At 36.4% G+C, this 17,431-nt stretch overlaps 2 protein-coding genes across 4 annotated transcripts; one reads left to right on the forward strand and one right to left on the reverse strand.

Moving 5' to 3' along the window:
• Positions 1 to 3,118: 3,118 nt before the first annotated feature.
• stc1l (stanniocalcin 1, like) lies at positions 3,119 to 5,709 on the reverse strand. Its single transcript, XM_058789495.1, has 4 exons — positions 5,463 to 5,709; positions 5,134 to 5,276; positions 4,817 to 5,028; positions 3,119 to 4,042 (listed from the first exon to the last, which is right to left on the reverse strand). Exons 1-4 carry the CDS (start codon positions 5,572 to 5,574, stop codon positions 3,760 to 3,762), a joined length of 750 nt encoding a protein of 249 aa, XP_058645478.1. The 5' UTR covers positions 5,575 to 5,709; the 3' UTR covers positions 3,119 to 3,759.
• Positions 5,710 to 7,743: 2,034 nt separating this feature from the next.
• rhobtb2b (Rho related BTB domain containing 2b) lies at positions 7,744 to 16,274 on the forward strand. 3 transcript variants are annotated; one of them, XM_058790183.1, is made up of 12 exons: positions 7,744 to 7,857; positions 7,942 to 8,069; positions 8,185 to 8,280; positions 9,708 to 9,909; positions 10,015 to 10,118; positions 10,201 to 10,386; positions 11,244 to 12,184; positions 13,064 to 13,182; positions 13,414 to 13,564; positions 14,289 to 14,377; positions 15,009 to 15,114; positions 15,721 to 16,274. In XM_058790183.1, exons 2-12 carry the CDS (start codon positions 7,942 to 7,944, stop codon positions 15,942 to 15,944), a joined length of 2,346 nt encoding a protein of 781 aa, XP_058646166.1. In that variant the 5' UTR covers positions 7,744 to 7,857; the 3' UTR covers positions 15,945 to 16,274. The 3 variants fall into 3 exon arrangements, with proteins under 3 accessions (XP_058646166.1, XP_058646167.1, XP_058646168.1); XM_058790184.1 differs by having other exon boundaries at positions 7,765 to 8,097; XM_058790185.1 differs by lacking the exons at positions 7,744 to 7,857; positions 7,942 to 8,069; positions 8,185 to 8,280 and having other exon boundaries at positions 9,772 to 9,909; positions 10,262 to 10,386.
• The last annotated feature ends 1,157 nt before the right edge of the window (positions 16,275 to 17,431 follow it).

Here is a 17,431-nt window from a genome sequence, read left to right on the forward strand (position 1 = left end):
AGCTATCCATGGACTACACACCTGCCTTTATGAGCAGCTAATGGGCCATGAGGTGCAATTAACCGTCAACCATTATCACCTTTGACAGATGGTCCAGGAAAGTCCTGGATAAACGACTCAAGTGCTCTTATAGCGACAGTGCTGTCATTACAACCAACGGCCTCTAGACAAACATTTGAGCCAACAAATGTAATTATTTGGGCTCCATAAAGGTGTTACGTTACCAAGCTGTAGGCTAAAGACTTAGCAAAGCACGTCTAATGGCACTTCCATCATTGTTGTGCATGTGTGATACAGATCAGTTCAATTTGTTGTCCTAGATTGGAAAAGAATCTGCATTTCAAGCCACGTGTTCCCTCTGGAATGTCCTAGTGGTTTTTACAAGAGTGATTTTAGATTTTTAAGTAAAACAATTTTTGTGTCGGTGCCAGCAGCATGCTGACATATAGCGCCGTTGCGCTTTGGGCGTCCTGAGTTCGAGTCCTGGCTCATTGCTGTCAACTAACTGTCCCATCAAAATAAAGGCTAAAAAAAAAGTTTTGTAGTTAGTATTACTTGCAGAGATGTTTTGTTCTACACTGCTTTATCAAGCACATACACTCACATTTTGTGGTAGCTGTAATAAACCTTATCTATAGCAACTTTTTAGCAATTTTGACAATATAGTTCTGTGGTTAACACTTGAAAATAACTTTTCAAGTTCTTGTTTTTGTTCTAACATACTAATCAAACCTAAATTCTGAATCTGTTGTGTACTTTAAAATTATAAGTTGCTAAAGACTTTAGCATTGTAGGCTATTATGTCACAGCTTGTTAAAATGTTGTCGGAAATGTTGTTGAAATTTCGCGGCCAAAAAGGTCCACTGTCTATTAAGCAATGAGTAAAGCACACCTCACAGAAGTCACCTTCAAGAAGCTTTCTGCTGGTCAGTGGTCAAATTCGGTGCAAAACTGGGGAAATCCTTCAGCGAATTTCCCAAACGCGTCGATTCCCGCTGAAATGACTGGATTTCGCGCGAGAAAATTCGCAGCGGTAAATGATGGCACTTTTAATTCTAAAAAGAAGAAGAAAAAATGTCAGTGTTTTTAAGAAAAGCAAGTGTCGATTCATGAGTAAAATAATGATTTAGCAGTAGGCTACTTTATGAATAAATTACACACATTCAATCATACCGATGTCAATTTTGTAGTTCTGCTGTGTAGGTGATGCTTGCCTCTTAATGTGCTTTTTAGCAGTTTTTGTTCTTCCTCTTATTGATATGAAAGTCTCCTCTTTTGAAATGATTTTTAAAGACGTTTTCTACATTCCCTGCACACCCTCAGTGTTTTGAGAGCTGTACGCTGCATCGAGGTGCCGGTGATGACACCGTCACTCATTGTGTTTATTTCTCTAAGCTCTCGTAGTTTTGGTGTGAAGGTGTCATGACACCTGTTCAGATGTGTGTCTGTGTGTGTTTACGATAGGGCTGATGTGCTGACACGTTTTGATCGAAAAGGATATTCAGAGAAGAAAACTGTTGTTCAGCCAAGACTTGAGGACAAGCTAACAATAGGCAGATTCTTATTTGCAGTTTTCAAAGTAGTGGCAAATATTAGAACAGACAGCAAATGAAAATCTATTTATATTCATGAAAGAAAAGAGCTTACTGAAAGGGTCAGACTATGATGTGCATGGAATAAAAAAAAAAAAAAAATCACATTTGATTTTAATGAGTGTTCATGTCCCAGAATGAAATGACCTCAGAATGAGAGGGTGTTCATGTTTTATGCTAGCTGTAAAACAGACATTTACTTTATTCTTTTCAATTGTCTCATAAACACTCACATACATTGGCAGCTCGATCGGTCTGTTTGCTCTTTTCCTCATCATCATTTATGCAGGAAAGACTAAATTTAAAGCCTTTGTGATGTAACTTTATAGGATAATAGCCATATCGTCTGTCTGTTTATACCGAAACGTCCAAGAGCAAATTAAGAAACGTTCTACTGGCTTTCTAGGATCACTTGATTAGATGTTTATTTGTTTGGTCTCACTTAGGCAACAGCATCAAACCACTTCAGTCTTGGGCGATGATTCTGGGAAGCTTGGAAATTGGCTTTTGTTTTAGAAAAGTGTGCGGTTACAATCATCTCTTGTCAATGACGTAATGCATTCAATGCAAAGGATCAAGGTCAAGATAAATGAACTGTGTCTTCACCCACTCCTGACTATGGAAGCCAATTTCTGCCACACAAAATAAAGAAAGAAAGCATTTACCATGCTTTGGTAAATCATAAATATGACAAGTTTTCACAATTGTGAGATGTCATAGGCTAATTATGATTTTTAGTCATAATTGTGACTTTTTATGCCATAATTATGATTTAGTGTCTCGTGTAATTATTCTCATGTAATAATTTCGACTATTCTCCTAAATATAGCTTTTCCATGTTGTAATTATGAATGATTTTAATGTTTTAATATGTAGCACTTTGGGATTCTGTGTGAATATAAAGTGCGTTATTATAAATAAAATGTATTATTATTATTATGATCAAAGCAGTTTTTTTTTTTCTTATATGGTGGAAATTACTTGGTTATATGCGACAAATTTTTTCCATTTATGATTATAAGTAGCCTACACACCTTTGCTAAATTTGACCAAACTGCAGCTTGATCAATTATGCAATCAGCAATACATATTTTTTTATACTGAAGTACAGACAAATTCAATATTTGTATAACATAGCATTTACGTTGTGTTAAAAACTTTATTAGCCTACTAGCTACTAGTTATTTAGTCTAATAACATTTCTTTTAGCTTGGCAAATCGTGCAGTTCTAATACGAGATGATTTCCTAATGTGACACAAATATGTAAATACAGTTTCGATGTTAGGAGAAATGTGTGACCCCAAGGAAACAATTGCATTTCCAAAAAGAGTGTGTTGTCTGGTAAATTGCAAGAACGCAATGTGTTTGAAAGCAGCGCCCCCTTGTGAGTACAAAAAACATTTCAGTTTGATGAGTTTAGATTTAGATTCTATTATAACAGTATATTTTTATGGATGCTATTGACACCATCATGGTTATATTTCATACCGTAAGCAATGAAAGATGAAACTATTTAGTATATCAGGAAGTTTTATTTCTATTCAAGCACATCAACTATACAAGATCACCAACATGAACAAAGTATGCCCTTCTTAATCATATATAATATTTCCCATGACCAGCATAGGAAACATATCTGAAACATATACAGAAATATGTAGTTTTCTCTCCCTCTCTTAAAGAATAAAGACTCTTTAATTTCATTGTCATTTCAGATCACAATAAACAATTAAATACTATATAAATTACATTTGGTAGGAAAAATAAATATAAATTATTTTCAGTGTGCACTAATAAATACTTCTGTCCTGCCACTATAAGTTGATTAAGGTGACAAGTATCCTTTTTCAAAATTTCATGATAATATCCTGCGCATCACAATTTAGCTTCTCCTACATTAGGCCATAAACCAAAATGCTATAAATATTAAGAGTCTAAAACATGTTTATGCTATAAATGACATTGGCATGTATATTCAATGTAATACAATTTAAGAATCAAGTAGTTGTTGGTTTTTTGTGAACTAAGCAAAGATTTCCATTGGGTCCTGTTATAAAACTAAATTTTTTAATGCACTACCAACTAATTACCATCTTCCATGTATATACATCAGCATGATGCATGTTGCAAATGGAGAGTTGTGAAGATGTGCATTTGTGTGCGACTCTAAGAGCTCCCTTCAACTGAGCGTTTCCTGGCGAAGAGGTGCGTGGGGTCCCTGTTGCGCAGGTTAGGCTGGATCTTGAACATGGGAGGCCAGCGGAAGCCGGTGTGGCCCTCCATCCCAGAAGACCCGGCGGCAGCAGGTTCGGGTGGGCAGGGCTTGTTTTGAAGCAGCTGGAAGAGTGTGGCCATATCAGGTCCCAGTCTGGCCACCAGCCCGGCTCGCACCACCTCCACGGTGTCTTCGTCACACTCCATCAAGCTCTGCAGAAGTGTGCTGTAGTACCTGCAACACCAAATGCATTAGAATGCACAGCTGAGCACAATAATTTTATACAGGAATTCCAAAATGTAAAATTCTGTTATCGTTTACATTTAGCCGTGTTTCTTTTTTTTGTTAATTAAGTAAATAATAATAATTAAAAAAAAAGAAAAACTTAAGTGAACTTGACAATTCACTTAAATTATTATTTTTTTAAAATATTATTTACTTAATAATTTTAAGGCAACGGGTTTCCTCAATTTTTTTAAGTTAAGTCAACTTAACACTTTTTACAATGACAAGATATCAACCTTATTTTTAATGTAAAAACGGGCCATTGCCAGGCTTCCGGTGTCACTTTCTTCCAGTTATTTTAATCGTACAAAAACAGCCCTTTATGCTGTTTGCTATTGCAAACTGTTATTTCATATCACATATCTAATCATTTTAATGTATTATTTTAAACCGCAAACTGGCTTGATACAAACAGTTTCACAGAAAACAGCTTAAATCCTCCTTGCAAAATAAGTGTATTATTGCATTTATTACCTTATGTTGTACAGTACAGAATTTGGATTGTTATCATTTTTAACACCTTATAATTATTATATTTATTTTTATATTTTGTATTGTATCTACCTGTCCTGAACAAATCTTATATAGAAAAAAGCTGCATTAAAAATACTTTTCCTTTGTTTCATGGAAGAAAGGAGCGAGTAAAGAAATAAAAGGACCGAATTTTCATTTGCGTCTACTAAGACTGGACCAATCATGCTAATGAAAATCAGCTAATATTACCTGTTTGGGAAGTGACTGGGCACCTGGACAACGTCTCCGATGGCCTCAGGGTTGGATCTGGCCACCTCGCAGATGTCAAGCTTCTTGTAGCATTCCTCCTGCACTTCAGCAATCATCTTCTGGAAGGTGGAACAGCGTTTGATAGTCTGGAAGACCTTAGAGGTGATACCGTTGGCGATGCACTTGATGCTCTCTTTCACAAAGGTCTTACCCTGGAAAAAAACCCGAATATGACTTGCATTGCAAAACAAACGGGAAGTAAAAAGGCATCATTTCGATTCGCTAAGTAAAGGGTTTAGATTAATGAGCGTTTGTACCTCTGTATTAAAAATTGCAGCAGTGTGGAGGAAGACGTTACAGATCTCATGCATGCCATCAGTGTCGCAGGTCGAATTCTCCAGACATGCGAAAGTTGCGCAGCCCACCTGCAGAGCTCCGTTCAGACAGCGGGCAACCTCAGCTGGAGGAAGAAGATAAATACGTTTTTGGGAGGTAGCCTACTCTAGATACTTAAAGTTGCTTAGATCTGGCTCAAAGGTGAAGTTCTAGAATTGAACCTAACCAGTCTGTAAGCATTTCTGAACATTTGCCCATGCACGCTCCTAAAAACAAAAGCAGACAATTCAATAAAGGAAATAATACTTACTAGGGCTGTTGGCTGAGAATCGTGCTCGTCTTGGTTGTGCAGGTTCTTGATCTGTTCCAAACACAGATGCAACCAAAACGAGGAATAAAACAAATCCGCTTTTCAGGAGCATGTCTGCACTTAGAATCAAAACAAGAGGCGTTTGCTGATTCTGTGGGTTTGTGTTTCAGGTTGATGACATCCTCGGCTTTATACAGATCTTCAGCTGAGCTTGACGGCTCATAAATCCCCACCATCACCAATCAGAACGCAGGATCTGAAAGCTCAAACTTTCCATCTCTTCGTAAATATTCATGGGCGGATATTAATGCAGATCCACCTGATATGGTTTTATCTCCAGTTAGATGTTTAAATTCTTGTTACAATGCATTTTGAATGCTGTCATCTGTGATGTAGATAAAAAAAAGATACTTATTCTAAATACTGTCCATTTTAAAGTTGCACCTTACACTCTTAAAAAGAAAGGTTCCAAAAGGGTTTCCCAAAGAACCATTTGGTGAGAAGTTCTTAAAAGAACCTTTTTTTTTCTTAGTCTAAAGATCTGAAGAACCTTCTTCCATAAAGAACCTTTTATGCCACAGAAAGTTTCCATTGATGTTAAAGGTTCTTCATGGAACCATTGTTTCTTTAACTTTTAAGAGTGTAGCAAATCTAAACTGTTAAACACCAACTTTGATTAAAAAATAAATAAATAAAAAAAAACAATCTCAGATTTCTTATTGTGTTTCTAATTGATGTTTACGTTCTCATCTGAGGATCTTGATTTACCCTGCTCAGTAACGATATAGAAGATAAGTGATATTTTCTTCAGGCAGGTCATTCTCAATGGCTTCTTTGTTGAAAACAATAGTGTGTTTGGTTTGAATTTCATGTGACTGTGATTTCATTAATGCACATCTCTATTATTTGATGCTTTTGGCTGTGGTTCTTAAAGAAGGTTCAGAGAGTTTTGTTGACACCTTGCACAGGTAACGTGCTAAAGGTACAGTACAAGCTGTTTTTGAAAATGCTGAAGGGTTTAATGAAGACAGACATATGTAGCTTGTCAGAACTAGTTGACTAAGCATCCGTTCCCATCGTTTGCAGTGCTGGGTCTGACAGAGAAGCGTTTATCAGTGTCTAATCAGTGGATGTCGCGAAGGCTTTAGAGGAAGTGATGTGTTTTCCATAATGAATTTCATTAGCCTCAAGAAATTTCCTCCCCTAAAGGGTTAATTACACTGATAATGATCAAAGCACTCTCTGGTTTTGTAGAAGGGGGCTGGAGACGTAGCTATTTTGGTTTTATTACCTTTGTTCACACAGACGACTTTTTGTTACTGTTGAAGTAGGGCAGGAAAGTCACACCCACATCTTTACTGAATAACGTGAATGAGTAGTCTAAAGAATAAATACACACACACACACACTAGGCCTGTAATTTTCCAAAAACCCATGACTCAGACTACATGGAAATGCTAATCAATCATTTCTCCTTCATGAGACACTGAAGTCATATTTACCTGACTTTTAGTCAACTTACCTGAGACATTTAGGGAAAAAGCTCAGATGTGATCGACATCATGAAGTTTTTTTTCTTAAAAATGTTTGTTGCACAACATCAATAATTCAACCTGAGAATCCATCACTTTTCAGTGTCCAAAAATGAGGAAGGAAAGAAGAAAGTGGGATTTTGGAAATCTGGGATATTTTTTTTCCCTCCAATTTAACGCTTGAAATAAACAAAGTTTTAGAATTTTGAAAGTAAAAAGGAAAGATGCATAAATTTAGAAATGTACAATAAATATCTAATATAAAAATAAATATAATGTAATATAAAAATATGTAATAGCCAGTATGAAAGACATAAAGTAATCAATCAATTTTTTTTTTTTATGAATAATAAATGTTTTGCCCTGTCATGTCACTAATTAAATGTAAAAAATTTAGTGACATTGAACATTAACTTTTTTCCACTTAAGCACAAGAAGTTCTGTTGGATATGATGGATCATCACGGCTGTCATCAAATAAATAAATAAATATAATAATAATAATTATAATTATATAATTATAATAATAATTACGTGATTTCATTTATATTATAATTATAATTATTGTTATTGTTAAGGGTTTACGGGCCTAACAAATAGTAAAAACTGTAGAAATGATGAATGCAAATTTTCCAACCCAATTCTTCACTCTGATTGACATGCTGATATTATTTAATAATAATGACAGATGTTTATATCATCACAGATTTTACATCATTACACGCAGACTTAGGCTATCTTCAGTCTTCATAGGTAGGCCTACAAGAGTGTCAGATAAAGATGTGCTGACAGAAGTCAGAAAGAGCTTTATTACTGTTTTTAAGTAACGGAGATGGCGTCAGGTTGGCAGTTACGAAGCTTGAGGTAGTTAAAGGTGTCAAACATATTTATGTCTTTACTTTTCCTTCTCAGCTTCCCGTTCTCAACAGCGTTTGTTTGGTGCGTCAGATGGCGCTGCCTGCATGCGGAAGAGAAACCAAGGAACACCGGGAATGTCACGAATCGGAAACCTCCAGCCGTCGTGCTTTTCTGCTCAGACAGTCGGTGTATTTTACTCAAAGAAGCTCAAGAACAAGGTTTGGCTGGTAACATGGGTTAGCTAAGGTGTGGTTGCGGTAAACTAGGGTAAAATAATTCTGTATCTTCCGCGTCTCCGCCGGGAAAATGAAGTGTATGCTCGGTTCGCTTCAGGTGCACGCCGCATCCAACGGGTATTTTATCACCATCATCTTCATCTCTAAGACCACAAACGACTGCCAACCCGATGCATCCCTTCAGTTCACTTCGGTAAGGGTTTTCGCGTTCATTAATGCATGTGCTTGTGTACGATACATTAATTGCCCTCTTTAGCAGAACATACGGACATGAGGAGTAGCCTATTACATAAGTTGAGGGTGAAGGCTGTGTCTCAAAACCTAGTGAGTTGCCTGCCTAGACAGCATTTGTCGGCGTCGTAGGCGTATTTTTTTTTTTAGTCCATTGTGAGCGCTTTTAGAGCCTGTTGTTTTTATTTACAACGCTGCGATTGAATACTTGACTGTGATTGGTCGGTACAACGCTTTGGGTGTATAATTATTTATTTTTGGATAAATTTATTAGCTAACTGCTCTACTTTCATTTTTCTCTTAACTTTTGAGAAAAATGAAATTAGTCATATTTAGAGAGGTCCCGGTTAAAGCAGAAAAAAAGTTATTGCCAAAATTTTATTCTATAGAAAAAGTAATATGTGTGTTTCTAAAGTCGTATGTATTTTCTAATGTTTAATTTTGTTGCTATGATGTAATGGACTACTTTTTGTGGCGGAAGTTTAAAGATGATTAGCGCTACTTTTATTTTCCTCGTAACCTATGCAGGAAAAACATGGTTATAAGAGTTTTAGGTTGTCACCAATTTTTTTTTGCTAATAGTCTATACAAAAAGTACTTTTTTTTCTTCTTTTTTTTTTTTTATTCAGAAAAATAATATTTGATTTTGCTGCTACGATGTAATAGACTATTTAGTTATTTATTTTTTTTGTAGTGGAAGGTTTAAGATCTTTAAAATGATCGCCAAACCAGATATTTTGTAATTGTCCATAGCAACGCTTGTGCCATTATTTTGCTAAAATTTTGAGAAATATTTAAAATGGGTGTCCCCAGTTAAAAGTAGCAAAAAACATTGTTATAAGAGTTTTAAGTTGTCGCCTAATTATTTTTGCTAATAGCCTATACAAAAAAATGATATTTTCTTTGTGGAGAAATAATAATATGTGAATTATTTTTGTTGCTACGATGTAAATGGACTTTTTCATAGTGGAAGCTTAAAGATACTTAAAATGGATGCTAAACGTTGGTGTTGATAGCCTTATGGGCAGCAGTTGCGCTTCTGGTGTCTCGAGTTCGAATCCCGCCTTGTGAACCTTTTCCGATCCCATCCCCCACTCACTTCCTGTCAAATCTCCACTGCCCTTTCAAGAAAAATGGAAAAAAAGGACACTAAACTAGATTTTTTGCTGGTGTCAATAGCAACTTAACAGAAATCTGCTATCATTTTGTATCTGGGATGTTATCATGTATATCAATACTCACTTAATCTTTTGATTAATCCCCATCCTGCTTGCATGTTGAACATGAGGAAATAAAAAGTATATAGACATCGTTTACAGTATGCTTGATGACATTTGACATTTTTTTCCGTAGTATTTTGAGTTGCATGAGTTTATCCATTGCTTTTAGGTCCCAGTTTACAGATACTGACATGGACTATGAGAGGCCTAATGTCGAGACCATTAAATGTGTGGTGGTGGGAGACAATGCTGTGGGCAAAACTCGTCTGATTTGTGCCCGTGCGTGTAACGCCACTCTTACACAGTACCAGCTCCTCGCCACCCATGTGCCCACTGTCTGGGCCATTGACCAGTATAGAGTCTGTCAAGAGGTCTGTTTTTTTTATCTTTCCACTAATGACACTTCAGAAGCATAAATAAGTATTGTAACTCCAATCCAATTCCAGCTTAACTCCAAATCTCTTCTGGTTTTGAAGGTTCTGGAACGCTCCAGAGATGTAGTGGACGATGTTAGCGTATCTCTTCGATTATGGGACACCTTTGGAGACCATCACAAAGACCGCCGCTTCGCTTATGGCAGGTGTGTTTGTGGACCACATCTTTCTTGAAAATGACTCTAGATGTTTTTTTTTTGAATGCTTGATCTTGTGTCTGGACATTAGGTCAGATGTGGTGGTCCTGTGCTTCTCCATTGCCAACCCCAATTCTCTGTTTCACGTGAAGACCATGTGGTACCCGGAGATCAAGCACTTCTGCCCTCGTGCCCCGGTCATCCTGGTGGGCTGCCAGTTAGACCTGCGTTACGCTGACCTGGAGGCTGTTAACAGGGCAAGGAGACCTCTTGCCAGGTGAACTGTCAAATTTTTGATCTATGATTTAAAGATCCATTGAAATGAATGTAATTTAATTTAAAATTCATAGTCATTATTTTCCTGGAAAACAGACCAAAATATTGATGAACCTTGCATGCACACGTGGATGCATTTTTTTTGTTGTCGATAAAATAAAATGCTCATAAATAAAATGTCTAGAAATTTATTGAAATCATTCAAATCTATACATCACTGTTTAAATGTTTGGGGTCAATAAGATTTTTTTGATTGTGTTTTTAAAGAAGTCTCTTAAACAAGGCTTATTTATTTAATAAAAAATACAGTGAAAACAGTGATGTTATGAAATATTATTACAATTTAATGTAGCTGTTTTCTTTTCGAATATATTTTTAAAAGATATTTATTCCTGCGAATAAAATGCTCAGCTAATTTTTTTTTTTTTAGAATTTACTGATGAATATAAAGTTGAATATAAAGAACAACATTCATTTGAAAATTATTTATCATGAATGTCTTTCCTCTCATTTTTGATCAAATGCTTTTATAATCAAAGTAATACTTTTTAAATTAAAAAAACTGCATAATGCCTCTGTATTATAAATACCACCTGTTTCTCTAAATGATCAATTTAAAATATATCTATATTATCAATTTAAAAATACCAATAATTGTATATGGCTTTATATTATAAATATCAAAAGATCACTTGTTAACCTAAATTTTCTAAATATATATATAATAAAAAATTAAGAAAAAAGGTCTATAAATAGTCTAAATTTGTCATTAATGCAAAACCAAATATGTAACATTCACATCAAAGATATTGCAGTACATCCTTTTTGTTGACGTTTCTTTATGAACCAACCTTACAGACCCATCAAAGCGAACGAGATTCTTCCTCCTGAGAAGGGACGTGAGGTGGCCAAAGAGTTGGGCGTGCCGTATTACGAGACCAGCGTGGTGGCTCAGTTTGGAGTGAAGGACGTGTTTGACAATGCCATCCGCGCTGCTCTCATCTCACGGCGCCACCTGCAGTTCTGGAAATCTCACTTGCGGGATGTCCAACGGCCTCTCCTGCAGGCACCCTTCCTGCCTCCCAAACCTCCTCCGCCCGTTATAGTCATCCCTCCGCCCCCTTCCACCACCGAGGAGCATCCAGGCCAGCTGCTGGAGGAGCCGCTGTGTGCTGATGTGGTTCTGGTCCTCCAGGAGAACCAGCGAGTCTTCGCTCATAAGGTCTACCTCGCCACAGCCTCCTCAAAATTCTACGACCTTTTCCTCCAGGATGTGAAGGCCGAGGCTGACTGTAAGCAACCCACCGGACGGGAGCCTCCCACACGGGCGGCCAGCTTTGACATGTGTGAGAGCAGCGATGAAGAAAGCAGGGTCAACCTCAGGGCCTGCATCAGTGACGGGACCGCCGCAGACTCCGATGGGATCCTGGAGGGCGGACGTGGGGGGAGGCTTTTGTCGTCTTTGGGTCGGGCTTTCGTCAGTATCAGGAGAGAAACAGTCCAGGACCCCGTCACGTTCATCTCCCGGCTGATGACGGTGGTGCACATGGACCCTTCGGTGCTGCTCGGGCCGTTTCGTGTAGTCATGCGTTACCTTTACACAGGACAGCTGGATGAACACGAGAAGGACCTGATGCACATCGCACACATCGCTGAGCTGCTGGAGGTGTTTGACTTGCGCATGATGGTCGCCAACATCCTCAACAATGAGGCCTTCATGAATCAGGAAATCACAAAGGCTTTCCATGTGCGACGGACCAACCGGGTGAAGGAATGCCTGGCTAAAGGAACTTTCTCAGGTCAAATTTCCTTTATCTTATGTCACAAAGATTCTAATGTTTTTAAAAAATTCCAAATTCCATTTTTCAGTTTAAATTTTTCTGGATTTCGTATTTTTATTCTGTTTAAATTTGTCTAGACTCAGTTTTAATGGTTAAATTAAATTTTAGTAATCAAAATGCATATCTAATTGATTGAAATCATAAACAGAACTACAATTTAACAACATTTATTAAGTTTTAAAAATGTAACAATTTTTTTAGGGTCCTATGAAATGTTTCATTTTTTCCCAAATTCTGTTTTTTTATTTTTTTATTTCAGTATTTTTAGTTGGATTCTGCTTTAATGGTTTAATTAAAGTTTAACAAGAAAAAAGCATGTCTAATTAACTGAATTAATACAAGTTTAACAGTAAAAAATTACAATAATAGGGCACTATGATGTTTTCCCAGAAATTGTGGTGTTTTCTGGATTTATGTAATATAAATGTATTATCAAAAAATGCTGGTAATCACATGAAGGCATGAAATATTAAAAATGTAATTAATGTTTTCAAATGTGATCAGATGAAAGTTGAACAATTCCTAATTTTTTATTTGACAACTGAGATGGCAGATGTTTTGTAAACAAAACTGCGACACTCATTCACACAGAAACACGCAAAAACTTTAAATGTGGCATTAATATTCACAGACACTTGCCCATATCTCAACTTCATTAAGTGTACAGCCCTACTTTTGATTAATTCGTCCAACATTTGCCAGATTCAGTGACATTCCGTGTAATACTGTAAATTACATTTTATGACTGGATGCCCCAATTCCATCCCGTTTCATTATCCTCCGCCTCAAGGAAGCATCTGTTTTGCTGCAATAAACACTTCTTTATTCATACCCCAGATGTGGTGTTTAAACTGGATGATGGTACCGTTCAGGCCCATAAACCTCTGCTCATCTCCAGCTGTGATTGGATGGCAGCCATGTTTGGAGGGCCTTTTGTCGAGAGCTGTACTAAAGAGGTACAGCAATCAAAAAACATCACTGTGACAAAAAGATAAATCACTTGTATCATTTGATAAATCGTGTAATTCCACTTGTCTTCTTGTCCTCTGCGAGATTTGAAACAGTGTTACACTGATCTCTGCTTAGAGTCCAGATGTTAATATTAACCTCAAAGACATCTGCTGTTGATTTATGCCACCTTTTGCATTTGTGTAAAGCTTTTGCCATGACTTGTTGTGTTTCTGCAGGTGTTGTTCCCAAACACGACCCGTAGTAGCATGCAGGCAGTGCTGGAGTATCTCTACACGGGACGCTTCTGCTCCAGACCTGACCTGGACGCCATGGAGCTCATTATCCTGGCTAATCGCCTTTGCCTGCCTCACCTGGTCGCCCTCACAGGTCTGATGATTGAATATCATGTCAATAATGAATAACAAGGATTACTTTATAACTGCTTTTTATTATAACAATTTTTGTATTAAAATATATACACTGTTGTTCATATATTTGGGGTCGGAAAGATTTTTTTAAATGTTTTTGAAAGAAGTAGTCTCTTACGCTTTCCAAGGCTGCATTTATTTGATCAAAAATACAGTAAAATTACAACTTAAAATAATTGCATTCTATTTGAATATATATATAAAAAAAAGTTATTAATTCCTGTGATCAAAGCTGAATTTTCAGCATCAGATCCTTCAGAAATCATTCTAATACGCTGATTTGAAAGTTGAATATTTTTGTGGTTTTTTTCAGGATTCTTTGATGAATGTAAAGTTCAAGAGAACAGCATTTATTCAAAATATAAATAAAGTCTTTACTGCCAATTTTGGTAGTTTTAATGTATCCTTGTTGAATGAAAATATAATTTTTTTATAATGTAACTTCAATGTAACTTCTTTTTTTAAGAAATTTTTTTAGATACTGGGTAAAAATATGCGGTCACCTCTTTAATCGAATTAATAATGATCGCCATTCAATTTCATTGAAAAAAGCAGCATGAATATTGTGCTAAACCTCTCCTTTTTGTGTTGCACTGAAGAAAAATAAATTCATGAGGAAGAATAAATGATTACAGAATATAAATTTTTAGGTGAACTAACCGTTTAATTGTGGTTTGCTGCAGAACTGCATACCGTGACTGTTCTGAAGGAGGCTGCCGCCATGGGCACAGACATCGACGGAGATGTGCTGGTGTATCTGGAGATGGCTCAGGTAAAACTACAAGTGAAAACCCTCACAAACTCATTCAGCAGTCAGCATATTTAGGTCACTGGGATTTGGTGTGAAGTCAGACACATATTAGCGGCATTCCTGTGACGGTTCACGTGGTTCATTTCTGTCATGCATGACTGGTCAAGCTGAGTCAAGTGCTTTACTAAAGTCTCGCAGGAACACTGAGCATTTTATGTCTAAGGAGCTCTCTGCCATAAAGTGTGATTCTGTAGATGACTCTGCTAATGTAATAATGAAACAACGCATTCAGCAGAGCTTGATTTCCATGGTTGAGCTGGGACTGTGGAGAATGAGCTAACTCACCCTAACGGCATTACAAACCATTCAGTGGAACACAAACTCTGAGATATTTAGCAAATCGGGACTTGTTCAATGACCAGGGCATGAAAAGTTCATAGCACCTCCATTAGGTTACATTTTAAATTCTATTTTGGTTAAAAGACATAAGAAAACCAGGAACTTTGATGTTTCTATTACCGTTCAAAAGATTGAAGTCAGTCATAGAAATTGTTATTTTTATTCAGCAAGGATGCATTAAACAATAAAGTGACAGTAAAGACATTTGTTACAAAAGATTTGAAATGAATGCTGTTCTGTCATGTGGTTTCAGTTCCACTGTGCCTACCAGCTCACCGATTGGTGCCTTCACCACATCTGCACCAACTACAACAACGTGTGCCGCAAATTCCCCAGAGACATGAGGGCCAAATCAGCAGGTAGAACATCAAACGTTTGTCTTTTATTTCTTTTATATATTATGTATTTTAGTGGTATTGATATTCTTATATTTGTCTTTTCAAATTTGTATAATTTTCTGTCGTATTTATTAATGTGTTTTCAAAATGTCCATAATTTTTAGTCAAGTTTTTTTCTGCCACTGAAAAAATAAAAATGTGATTGACTTTTTTTTTTTTTCCATAGAATTGAAAGAAAATATCAGAATTGTGTGCAGACTTTTTTTCCCTCAGAATTGGACTTTATTACTCACAATTGCAAGTTTATGTATAATATATAAGCTTGCGATTGCAAGAAAATCAGAATTGTGAGATATAAACTTACAAGGGAAAAAAAGTTTGTCTCGCAAATCTGACTTTATTTCTCACAGTTGCGAGTTATTCATTTTAAATTACTTTAATTGAATTATTTCAATTTTATTTTAGTACAACATGTTAAACTAGATTAAAATTTTGCTTTGGCAACTAGCTGTAATCTAATAAGTATGTTTTTCAAATATTTTTATATTATCTTATATATTTAATTTCAAGCATGTTTTATGTTTATTACAATAACCCTGTTGGGTGCATGTTCATTTGCATTTTCAGAGAACCAAGAATACTTTGAGAAGCACCGCTGGCCTCCAGTCTGGTACCTGAAGGAGGACGACCACTACCAGAGAGCTCGGAAAGAGCGGGAAAAGGAGGACTACCTGTCCCAAAAACGCCAAAACAAGCGTAAATGGCTGCTGTGGAATCTTCCGCCCTCCCCTTCGAACCCCTCTTCGTCGTCCTCATCCTCCTCTTCCTCAGGCTCCTCTGCTATTATTTGAAGAGACGAGGGTGAAGCCTTATAGATGGAGAAACGGTGAAGGTGCAGTGAACAGATCCTCCAGTCTTTCTGCTCTCCTCACAGCTGGTTTCAGATCAACATCTCATCAGTCGTGCTTTGAAGTTCTTGGTGCTTGAAGTCCTGCACTTGGACACAGGACACGGCCGCCAAAAAGGTCTAGAGGTGAAATGTTTACCAAATGTGACTACAGTCGTTAAGCATTTCATCTCAAAACAATGAAGAAACTTTGCCGTGTTTTAGTGGTTCTCAGCTGATTTTACTTTGGGCAACAGTCAAAAATTGTTTATCATTAAAAAACCTACTGAATTGATTGCTGTTGTGGTAGTATATTAGTTATATACTAATATAGTGTTTATTAACATTTTGAATAAGCTTTCATTTTAATTTTTTCTGTTACTAATTTAATTTTAGAGATTTAATTTCTTTTTAGCTTCAATAAATTTTTTTGTTTGGTTATAGTAATTTAGTACTACAATTTCAAACTTATTTCAGTTTATTTATCAAGGCAATGTTTCTAATTTTTATAAATTAGATATTTATATTTTATTTTATTGCTACTTCATTTCAGTTACAGTTAACAATAACAAAACTGGTTTGGACACAAATTTGACATCAATATCAAAAGAGATTTCTAATATATTTAAAATATTAATAATTCAGATATTTTGCTATGCTAAATGTTTAGTTAGTAAGTTTTTTAGTTTTTTTCCTGATCCATTAATTAAGAACTACTTATCTAAAACCATTTAGCCTCAACGCAGAACTGTGGGAAAACCGAACAGTCACCCAAAGAACAAAACTAAACCTGTTTGTACAGATCACAGTGCATTTTTAGCCAATAATATTTTTGATTTTTAGCATTGTGCCTACAATGGCTCTTTGTGATTCATCCCATGAATCATATCATATGTATATATTCTCCTGATTATAACAGGCATGACTGTCAGGTGATCACTAGACTCTAGTGCTGAAAATGTGAGTTCGCCACATAATTGTGCCTAGTCTTGTTATTCAGAGACGTCATGGTGAGATTCTGCTGGCAGAGTCTTTCTGTGTCAAATCCTCACTAGATGGTCATCGAGCTTATATTTTTCACTACAGCGTCGTTTGGATATTGAATCAAGTGGCTAAACGTTTACACATTTAGTAAAGGCAGAACTTTCTTGAATTACTCACCCTCATGTCCCTCTAAACTTCTAGTATGACTTTTTCTTCTGTGGAGGATATTCAAAAACACACCCTTTGTTTTCCACAGAAGAGAGAAGGTCACGGGTTTGGAATGACGTGGAGGCGAGTGAATGATGACAATGTGTTTTTGAGTGCACTGTCATTTTAAACGTCTGTTTTGTGTGAGAATCTGGATCTTGTGCTAATTCAGTACTGCTCCATGTGTCTTAACTGTCATTGAGTCTTGATACTGAATATGTCATATATCAGCTGTGGTTCTGTAGAACAAAACTGTAATGA

Source organism: Onychostoma macrolepis, chromosome 10 (genome assembly GCF_012432095.1).
Source record: "Onychostoma macrolepis isolate SWU-2019 chromosome 10, ASM1243209v1, whole genome shotgun sequence".
Taxonomy (NCBI): domain Eukaryota; kingdom Metazoa; phylum Chordata; class Actinopteri; order Cypriniformes; family Cyprinidae; genus Onychostoma; species Onychostoma macrolepis.